The 10,806-nt window shown below is 51.4% G+C and overlaps 3 protein-coding genes across 3 annotated transcripts; 2 read left to right on the top strand and 1 right to left on the bottom strand.

The window, feature by feature from the left end:
• Positions 1 to 532: 532 nt before the first annotated feature.
• SCP_0605740 (hypothetical protein) lies at positions 533 to 994 on the top strand (the record flags this gene model as incomplete). Its single annotated transcript, XM_027759707.1, has 2 exons — positions 533 to 548; positions 606 to 994. The coding sequence occupies 2 exons, from the start codon at positions 533 to 535 to the stop codon at positions 992 to 994; spliced, it is 405 nt and encodes a 134-aa protein (XP_027615508.1).
• A 1,522-nt stretch (positions 995 to 2,516) lies between these two features.
• SCP_0605730 (predicted protein) lies at positions 2,517 to 5,459 on the top strand (the record flags this gene model as incomplete). Its single annotated transcript, XM_027759706.1, has 6 exons — positions 2,517 to 2,861; positions 2,917 to 3,976; positions 4,026 to 4,208; positions 4,264 to 4,451; positions 4,502 to 5,201; positions 5,263 to 5,459. 6 exons carry the CDS (start codon positions 2,517 to 2,519, stop codon positions 5,457 to 5,459), a joined length of 2,673 nt encoding a protein of 890 aa, XP_027615507.1.
• A 602-nt stretch (positions 5,460 to 6,061) lies between these two features.
• On the bottom strand, positions 6,062 to 9,332 carry SCP_0605720 (Delta(12) fatty acid desaturase; the record flags this gene model as incomplete). Its single annotated transcript, XM_027759705.1, has 10 exons — positions 6,062 to 6,150; positions 7,739 to 7,864; positions 7,921 to 8,111; positions 8,167 to 8,326; positions 8,383 to 8,436; positions 8,491 to 8,728; positions 8,777 to 8,830; positions 8,884 to 8,935; positions 8,985 to 9,197; positions 9,244 to 9,332. 10 exons carry the CDS (start codon positions 9,330 to 9,332, stop codon positions 6,062 to 6,064), a joined length of 1,266 nt encoding a protein of 421 aa, XP_027615506.1.
• Positions 9,333 to 10,806: the final 1,474 nt, after the last annotated feature.

Below are 10,806 nucleotides of genomic sequence, written 5' to 3'. Positions count from 1 at the left end.
TCATCAACGAGGGTCTGCACGATGCGAACCCAGACCAGCAGCAGGCGTCTCATACGACCGTGAGCGCCATATTCTGACTGTGAGTATTGAGTAGCATGTTCCATGCCTCTCTCAGCGCTCCTTTGTGAAGCCATGGAAGCCACACTTTGGCTCTGGAAAACGCCAGCATGAACCACCAATTCACATACGGCCGGAATAAGGACGAACGTGTGCTTGATTTGGTCTAACATTGGACCGGTACTAGTTATGTGTCGTGTCAGCTGGTTGTTGGTTACTAACTCATGGTAACTAAGCTAGACGGACGAAGGATATAAAAGAGGCACCGTTGAGCTCACCCCTCCAGCAATTCCCATTCGCTCTGCGTTACTTGTGAGCACATTCATCCACCGGTCATACATCTGGAAACATATTCATTGTGCGCCTTGCAGACCACCGCATCGTTCTCAAACCTTTATTTCACTCGCGAGTGTTTCTTCTTTTGACAATTCTTGTTCGGACAATGATCAATGACTTGCATAGGTAACACACTACAATGTCTGAGGCTGAAGGTAGCTTTTGCAGATTTCGTCATCATTCCAGCACATGTCCTGATAGATTCGCCGCAGTGCAGGTTCCCGCTGACGTCTTCGCTGAGGCGGCCGGCGACGCCGAGTTGGCAGCCTTCGTCAAGGAGGTGCAGACCGCTGCCGTAGATTCCAACAAGCCCTACGCATTGCGGGTAATGAGCAATGGCAAATTCCTGCAGTGGACTGTGGGGCCCTACAGGGGCGTTGCCAACGCCGCCTTCAAGAGGGGCGCTGGAAACTTCCGCGGCCACGGGACGAATGGCGAGTCCGCGGCCAAGACTGGTCGATTCACTTTGGTCCTTGCGCCCCGCACTGTGCACCTTGTTTTGACGGACGATAAAGGCGAGCTTGTGTTTGACTTCACTGCCGGGGGGTTGGAGAAGGGATTGGATGGCAGTTACGAGGGAAGGTGGTCTTACTTCGGGTGAGCTGCGTTGCCTCTCGCCGGTCCAGAAGTGCGAAGAGTTGTCCGGAATCCCTATGCCTGAGTAGCTTGTTCGATGTACTGTTATTGACTTGATGCGAATTTGTACGAATACATATGAGCGCGTTGTTGATGTTACAGCTCACGAGAATGGAAAACAGGAAGAGTCAAATTCGCAAATCTTGTTATTGGTAACTGAAACAATTGCTATGTACTTACACTGTTGTGCGACAACATAACATTCCAGAGAATCACACAATCATTCACTCCTATGATTTTGACGGTCAACGGGAGCCTATTATAGTATCTCAGAAGTGCTTGGAACCGTTTCGGGTCTTAGTTTGGGCTCTCCAGGACGACAAGGAGTCTATCCTCGGGTTCGTACTATACCGCAGCTTGCGATGGTTAGCTCACAATTTACCCCTGGAAGGCTTGGCCAACACGATGGTCAACAGTTTTGACCGATGTGCTGTCATAGACAATGGTCGTGTCATTTCTAGCGATGCCTTGAAGGTCCCCAATCAATTTGACAGGGAGTACACGAGTGACATCCACTTTTCAAATCCGGCGATTCAACAATAGGCTAGGTAGACGAAGTCGTGGAATTTGACCCGTCTAACGTGTTTCCTCACCTTTGGGACGAAGCGTGTGGGAAGTTGGAAGGATCCTACGAAGTTTAACGCGTTCTGGCGGGACTTCCTCACGACTCATGAGATTTCCGACTACGATAGAGTCTCGCGAGAGTTAGTACGGCTGACAACCACCCTACGAACTACCGTTATCAGCATCTACCTCCCAGGCCATGGATCTTGCTCCTGCAATACCGTCTTCGCGGAAGAGAAAGGCGGTTGGCACGGACCCGGAGAGAACGCCCAATTCCGCATTGCCGGACAGAAATTACATAGTGCCTACTACACGCTCTGAGGCGAAGCGGAGAGCGATCGAATACCGTGGACAGGATGTGGTAGCAGGTCTCTCAGGTCTGGCGAGACAATTTCTACGAAGCCCTCGGCGTTTGAGTAAATCAACAAATACTGGAAAGGCGAACCTCGCTCGACAGGGTCTCAATCTTAAGGTGGGCAGGTCTAGGAAGTAAACATTGCATAGGTCGGTCGTCGTTCCGTTCTTTTCTTTTTCGTGCATGTGCTATTATCCATCCCGTCTTGTGCCCTCTCCACACCGCGTTATCTGACTGCGCTGTGCTTCTCCGACAATTTGTATTCTATGTATCTTCGTTAACTTAAGTCCTGCGGACCTGCTCTTGCCACTGGCATTAAGGCTTCAGTACCTCGCCCACCTGGATATTCGAATGACTATCACTGCCTCGAAATTGCCTCACTGACTAGCTCGGATAGCTTATCTGGTCTCCATGACTCCAGGCCACGGAGAAAACTCTCATTTTCGTCTGTGCCGCGTTGACTTGCCAAGGCGCGCCACAGCGGGCGTTAATTCACGTGACCGCGTCCGTTGTTTTCCTACGGAGAGCGCGCCACACCTTCTCAGTAGCTCCCTTTTGTCCGTATACCATGCCTCACACTCGAAGATACCCTAAGGCGAGTACGACTCCCTCCACCTCCTTTGATACCCGCGACAATTCCGTCAAGAGATTTGTAGTGGCTACACCGTTGGCTCAGAACGACTTGGAGAAGATGAACGGTGGACAAGAGTGGTATCTTAATCGTGATACCGCTAAGGCACGGTACACAAAGCTTGCCGAAGATTCTAGGAAGACATTCCTGGGACCCATGCCTGTTGAGGACTTCCTTGACTTCTTACCACGGACGGATATGTCGAAGATGCCGCGTGCGGCCAAGGCATTCAAAGCCGTTCCGCTCGAAGCTAGCCAGGAGTTCCACATATACATCCCGCTAGTACGCTTCAGCTATTTGATTTTGAACGGAAGAATGCTGACAATGTGACTCACAGATAGCTGCGCTGAGCGAAAGGGGGAGGAAGAGGTCTCGGTGTCCTGGATTTGTCTTCAGGGCCACATCCACGCAGGGCACACATCATGGGAAGACCGGATCTATGAATCCAGATCTTTGCTGTTATGCCGAGGACGTCGTGGACACCGTTGCTGCCAACTCAGCCACCGCAGGATATTTAGGCTACGCCGACTTATACATTGAAGTGAAGCGGAGTCCCGCACTAGACTATTTCACAGATCCTGCCCCAGACGCAGAGCGTGCCTCGCACCATTTCGCGCTCAACATTGACGACGAGTGTAACCGTGAGCGGGGCGAACAAGCATTGGGGAAGAACGTCGCCTGTGCAGCAGAGGCATGTGCCCGCCAGCACCGCATTTTCTACTTCTCCGTCTCGCTGTCTGGATCTCATGCCCGACTGATTCGCTGGGACCGCGCCGGCGCGATTGCTTCAGAATCTTTTGACCTGCTTGACAAGCCGGAGCATCTTTGCGAATTCCTGTGGCGATATGCGCACGCATCGGATCCGGAACGCGGCTACGACCCTACGGTGAGGCCGGCAACCCGTGCGGAGGAGAATCTGTTCAAAACGGCCATCGAGCGCCATGTGAGACAGCAGCTCGATCTCGAGGACGAAGCACTAGTGGCCGCTGCGATGGAAGAACACTACCAACCAAGCACTGTGGCAGCTATCAGCGTGGTTGATGAATTTTCGCCAACGTATGCGGTGGCGAGTCGGCTGCTGGTATCTCGACCGCTGGTGTCCGCTGCTTCAATAACGGGGCGGGGAACGCGTGGATTCTGGGCTGTTCCCGCCGACGGCTCGTGCAGGGTGGTGTTCTTGAAGGATACATGGCGATTCGAAGGGGCATCTCTGACAGAAGGCGAAATTCTGGCCGACTTGCAAGACGCTGGCGTACCGAATATTCCACAACTGGTTCGCCACGGCGATGTATTGGAGCAGGTCTCCATGAGCAGTCCTGTGCATGAGGATGAAGACGGGGACAGGGACTCGATGCAGAATGAAGAGTGTGGTGATGACGAGGGCAGTGTAATCATAGGTCAGTGGATTGGCTTACAGTTGGACAACGGACTGAGTATCACCTCTAGGCGTGCTTCAATACACACAGACCGATCTATACCAAGACGAGCACTGGGTCTGCAAAGGCGGGCGCAGTGGACCGATTTATGCCCATGTACATAACAGGCTCATATCGGGCACCGCTGGATACGGGCTGCAGCGATTCGAGGGAACCCAGGAGCTGCTTCACGCCATGTTTGATGTGTATCAAGGTACGGATGGATCATTCCGTTGTCTGGATTTCGCTCATGCTCTTCTGTACCACAGCTATGCTCGGTGCCTTCACTGTAGACGAACCCGAGAGGCGTAGGTTCCATTGCGACGTCAGTCTCGGCAACGTCATTCTCTTCATGGATCCTGATTCTGGGTCCAAGATCAGGCGCGGCTACCTCATAGATTGGGAGCTCTCGTGTCTGGTGGCGGAAACGGGGGAAGCGCGTGACGATAATAGGACGGTGAGAACTATATGCATATACATCCGTAATCCGCTGACGCAGTTCAGCAGGGTACGTTACCGTTCATGTCGCGGCGCCTGCTCAAGCAGGACAATGCCACGCACACCTTCCAGGACGACATGGAGTCGATTCTGTGGGTCGTCCTGTACTGCAGCCTGGTGTGGCTGGAGCATGATCAGCCGCCACATATTGTGCTCGAGACCGTGCGCAGGCTGTTCGAGGATCACATGCTGGACAAGAACGGGAAAGTCACTGGGGGCTTCGGCAAGCTCTGCAACCAGATCGAACAGTCCTTCACAGCGAATGTCCGTTTCGCGTCCCGGGACATCCAGGAATGGCTGGACAACGTGATGCGGTTCAATGCGTGCTACTTTTTCTATCGTGCGTACGACCCTGAGTCTGCAGAGACCTGGGAAGAACCCGCGAGGTTCAAGGAGTTCTGGGGGGAGTACCTCCGTACTCACCATTTGCCGCAAGGTGACAGGATTCCGAGCCAGTTGCCTCGTACGCGCGCAGGTCACGGTGCTCTGCCATCTTCGTCCGCCGCTCGGGCATTAGCTCCACTGCCCGCTTCTGGTGTGGCCCTGCATACTCCCGTATACCAGACTGCTGCTGGAAGAAAGCGAAAGGCCGAGGGCCATCCTGTCGGTGCAGACGTACGGGAGACGAAGCGCAGGACTGTGCTGCCGCCCACGCCTAGCGCACGCTTGACGCGTGCGAGAACACGAGAGATGGCCAGAGAAGGGATAAGTGCGGTACTAGCAAGTGGCGGAGACCAGAGATCACCGAAGTCGCTTTCTCGTCATTCTAGGAGAACAAGCTACGCGTTGTAGGACAGGCGGCTCAGTATTGACTGCGCGATGGTTCCTGCGCAAGGTCTTCTTGCGCAGTCGTGCTCTGAGCACCGACGACCGGCTCTCCGCGCCCTCTACACTAGCACGCCTCGCGATGCGGTCGTCTTGGCCTGGGGACAAAGTCCTGTTTGTTGCTCTCATGAATGTATCGTAGAGATTCACATAGATGTACTTACAATTAAATAAGCTGTATCAATGCGATTCCTCGGGAGGCTTCCCGGCCGAGGTTGAAGCCTCTGTTCTCAGTGCTGAATCCGGCGGTGATGCCGAAAATGGCAGTGACCGCACTAAATTCGGCGGCGCTGCAAACATCATAGAGATAGACGCCTGCGGCGGTGAACTTGCCGTCGTTGACGGCCGGACGTGGGCTTCTCGCAGAGCTTGTTGGACGAACGGACGACCTTGAGCTGTGTGGCGGAGCCCGTGTCGGCAACAACCCTCCTACACTGTCACTAATTTTCATAGCGTGCTGGAATATTTCGACAGGCTTCTATGTGTATCGCGTGAGCGTCCAAGACCAAATCCGAGGTGAAAAGCGGTATCACCATTTTACGATCTTTCTTCGTGCCGTGGAGACTCGAAGCCCCGAACTCGATGGAATCAGAGTTATACTCTTGGGCAGAAGGCCGTGGGCGATTCTCATGATCCTCCGCGCATTCAATCTAAAAACAGCGCACGAGCGCCCGTGCGCATAGCACGATACCCGATCTGTGAGGAGAGAGTGGCATGAATGAGTTGGGGTTCACTTGGTGCACGTCAGCGATCGACGACGGAAGTATACATGCCCGCTCGCTCTGGACGTCCACCAGTCCCGCGAATACAAGACTGTCCTTGAGCAGAACGCGCTGGGAACTGCGTCAGCACGCTTGCGAACGATCCGACCTGGATTCTCACGATGAGCACAATAGAGACGGGATGCTAGAAGCGAAAGAAAGATGAGAAGTTGTATGCCACTAACACACTTGTGAAACTAGCACTCACATAGTGAGCGCGTCCTTATTGACGACGATTGTTATCAATGATCGAATGACATGGTCCGTTCTAGTGATCATTGAGCAAATCTCGTTGACGATCGGATGAAGGGAACACACCACTCGAAACCTGTTCTACCGCACCGCAAGTAGTGTATTGATGCCACTGCTACACTGAGACCGACAAGGACAGCCAAGCAGAGGCCACAGGTGACATTGAACTAAAGTAGAGAGAGATCAAAGGCTGAAATACACACAAGGGGCCCGTACTCCAGCGAAATTCACTTCAAGTTGGAAGACGATACCTTGAGAGCAAACGATACTCCTCAAGCGGGAAAAGGGCTGCAGGAAAGAGCAGCAGTAGCTTAGGTCGTTAAACCAAGAAGAATCAATACGCCATAGAGAAGGGTCAAAATCACTAAGTCCGAACGCTACAAACATCAGTAGGGGCAATCCTGGCTGAACGAGACATGATGCATCACGGGACATTCAGTCCCGTCTCCTCATTATCGAACACGTACCAGTTGTGTCCGCGGCCAATCGTGCACGGCAGAAACAACGTGTTCATCTGTTCTCTCCCTGTTACACTCGAGTCCAGTGGCATTGTATCTAGTGAGAAGCTCATTATTGTGGGCGCTGCGTACGCATATCGTCCGAGGCTATGCCCTCCTGAGATTGTAGCGAGCACAAAGGCACTCGCTCAGGCTTACTATAGCGTACCATCATCAATGTCAGCCTAGAAGGGAGAACTCGCTCTCAACATGCCTTATTTCAATAGGTCGGTGAACTCCACAGGAGCCTCACAATTGGGTCAAGCAGCAAAAGGCAGAACAATCCTTTTTGCTGTTCAAGGGAATGAATTAGATGATACGTGAAGAGGTGAGACCGCCGGAGTTGTAAATGGGCGTCAAAGCTATCGCCCTCTGAATCTAACAACACCAAACAGCCATCCCGGTCGTTCTGAGCCGCGTTTGGTTCATTCAAGTGCGACATAGCTTCCCCGGACTCACATGTGGAACTTCTTCAATAAATCCAGTACCAAATAGCTAATAGTAAGCGGCCAAACTGACCGATCGACGAGATCCCAGTAGTACGTTGCGTCATTTACAGCATTGATTTGTTTAAGGCTCTTTCTTCCATGATTGACACAAAATTTCCATGAGATCCTACCATGTTTGTAATCTCCGCTGCTGTTTCTATCATATGGACAGCATACCAGCCAAAGTATAAGTCTGTATCTACTGAGAGATGCCAGAACGAATAACGCGAAAGAAGATGAGGCATAGAATTTAGGTCAGCTAGAGAGTTCGTTGCAAGACATCATTATATGAAGCGCTTCGCGCTATTCTCGGAGAACATGCACGGATCGAAGAGCTGCCTGGCCTTTCTTGTTACGGTAGAAGAGAATGTCTCCTATACTCATTTTCAGTGCAAGTCATGCAGCGCACACAGAACTGCCCACCTTCGTCTTCGATGAACTTGCATTCATTCACATTGTGCCAGAAGGCTTCGAAAACTGGCTTGTCGGAATAGCGGTAGTGTTCTCCGATGAATGCTTGCAAATATCTTGTCGCCTCTTCTGCATGATCTGTTTCATATCCTGTTAGCCAAGCTATGCACAGCAGTGGAATGGTAAATACAGACAGAAGGGAATCTTCGGGAAGAAATGATGTACAACGTGGAAGTGAGCCACGTCGTGGAAGAAGAAACGGCCTATGTAGCCGAGAAAATTACGGTCCATAGTCGCAGCGGCACCTCGCTGAAAGTTCCATTGGGCGCGCCGGTAATGGGGCAGCTCGGGATCAGTATGATGCAGATAAGTTATCATAGCCAACCTAAAAATATTGCCTATAAGCACAGATCATACTTCACAAATGTGGTGGAACAAACCAGTGAGAAACACAAAACCAAGGGACTCCGTAGACTTTGAATGTAGTGGTGGCACCCCATGCTTCGTACGTCCGTTTGAGGATGTACATCATGAACAATATACCGAGATCAGAAATAATAATCAGGCTGCGTTGATTCTTCATGAAGAGGACACAGTTTGCTGAGGGGGCAGTCAGAATATAGCCTACCGCCATCTGCACTATCTGCCGCACTCACGGTTGAAGTGATTAGTCCACCTTGGGTAATTCTTCTGCCCAGAGATATTGCAAGCTAATACACAACGTCTGAGTGAGGAGAGTGAGAGTAATGCAGGTTCAAACATACCAAGACAAACGGGGAATGCGAGGAGTTGCTGAACAATTAGCACAGTAAGGGCGTACAACGGGGTATCTCCGAAGTAGTCTTCGTAGTCGAGCTGTTGTCCTTTCGAAGGAATACCAAGGTCGCTCCTGGTCCTCGGAACAAATAGCTGATCCCGTTCCATAGATGCATGGGCAATGTGGTGTCGATGGTGTGTAATTTTCCAGCTGAAATATGGTGTCAAAAGAATGGTATGTGCAATCTCGAGGTATGTGAGGAAACTGTCAGGAAAAAAGGAATACTGACTGACATATCCTACGATATTGCAGATATGTTTATTCCCAGACAACGCCGTATGGCCACACTTGAGACGGCGAATAAGCAGATGCAATAGTACCTTCCACAGGAACTACTCACTTCATGTCCGATGACCCAGATACCAGTGAATATGAGCCCTTGAAGCAACCAGCTATGGTAGCTTCACTACAGGGACATAAACCACAGGTCAACACACTTACTAGAGTAGCCAAGTCATGAGGCGGGCAATTTGAGCGCCCACCACAGTGAGATGCTCGACTACGTGTTCGCCTCCATAGAATGAATCGATGCGTAGTGCACTTCGCAGAAAAAACCCCGCCATAATCAGATCTCTCGCTACATAGAGGAGAACTCTCCAGGTCTGACGTGTAAAAAGATGTTGCGGTATTGCTGCCCGGATCTCGTTCAATGACCTATACACAATGCAGTACCATTGCGGGGTCGAAGTTAAACACGTACCATGGAATGGGAGTAAATGTGGGCAGAGCACCTTCAGCATAGGACTGTCGGGCTCCGGCCACCTCAGTGGAGTGTGTGGAGGATGTCATAGGTGAGTTCTGGCTTGCGTGAGTCATTTGACAGGCCACCTGTAAAGAGAGCGACATTCAAGCGCATTTAGTATACTGCCAAATCATCCCGAAGTTCTGCGTGAGAAAGGACTTACGTCTGGATGTGCTTACTCGTCCGTCTTCCATTCTGGCTCTCGATGGCACGGATGTGATTATAATCATGATGAGGGACTGTGAACTCGTGTCAGCGCTTACTTCGCGAGCCCACGCACACGCAAACCATACTGTTCTACCACCGGCCTTCGACGGCGATAAGAGAACGACGCAAGCAAGGACCCCAATAGCTATGGTAAATGCTTATCTGTTCACGTTGATTGGTTATATTGGTATCTTGTAGGTCTTTGCCGACTCATGTTGAGATTTTGCAGCGAGTGTGGAGGTAATGCCGATTCAGAAATGATTGATCCGGAGAATCATCACCCACGACATAGATGTTCGCAGTGGGAAGCCGCATTACCTGCAAGAATACTCCGAACCATACCACCTCAGGCACTTCTAAGTTCTTTCTCAGCATCTGACAAAGACATCTACAGGTGGTTTAAGACTGTCGTATCTCACCTCATAACAGAGCGAAGTCAAATTCTCTGCAACGAGGTCGATGTATACGTGACGCGACGGCGCAGTACAGCTCCGCCGTCTGGGAACAGTCGAATGTCAGCATAGGGTTCTATATGCACATCTCTAGCCCAGCATCAGCGCGGATCGAAGGGCAGCACATATCACAATTCCCCATGCCGGGTGCCCGTCTTCTGGCATGGTTTGGTCCCGGTTGGGCACTCTGTTGCGCAGTGAAACCTCCACCTTCTGGAATACATGATGCAGGGACTACTGCGCCGTTGACTCGCATTCTTTTCCAGGTGGTGCCAAGTTTACTGCTCAACATGAACATGGGCTTTCCCAGATTCTCATCAATCACGCTGTAAGATCCGGAGAGTTCAGGACGGCGAACAACTAACCTTCGACGGTAACACCGATCAGTGATCGGGGTTGTGGCTAGTCTCCCGTGGGCAGATATTCTGCTTCAACCTTCGTACCTCAGGATATCCGCCTAGGTGTGGCAATACCCGAGATATCCACCAGCTGGCTATCCCCCGATCCACCACCTAACATATCCTGGTTGGCTGTACATACCATATCTTCCTCAAGCGGGACATCCGTGTAGGAATGATCTGTGATTTTCCTTTGGCCTCCGTGAGTACCATTCATGGTTGAACTACAACTCGCAGTTTGATTGAACCTTTGTTGGCATCGGTAGGAGGTGTGTGTGCGTGATGTTATCCGCACTGCCGTGAGCGAAAGCTTGTGCCATTCTTGCTGTGACGAAATACCCGATAAGCAATCTTGCGGCTTCCTTCGCGATATTTTCACAGCAGCTCGACGACGTGATTGGGAATTCACCAGCAAAGTCAGTTCCAAGGAATCCGGAAGTTGATAGTGGTTGCAATCACCAATC

Source organism: Sparassis crispa, assembly GCF_003851025.1.
Source record: "Sparassis crispa DNA, contig_000005F, whole genome shotgun sequence".
NCBI classification, from domain to species: Eukaryota; Fungi; Basidiomycota; class Agaricomycetes; order Polyporales; family Sparassidaceae; genus Sparassis; species Sparassis crispa.
The sequence above is the reverse complement of the archived record's forward strand: the minus strand, read 5'-3'. Positions and strand labels throughout refer to the sequence as shown.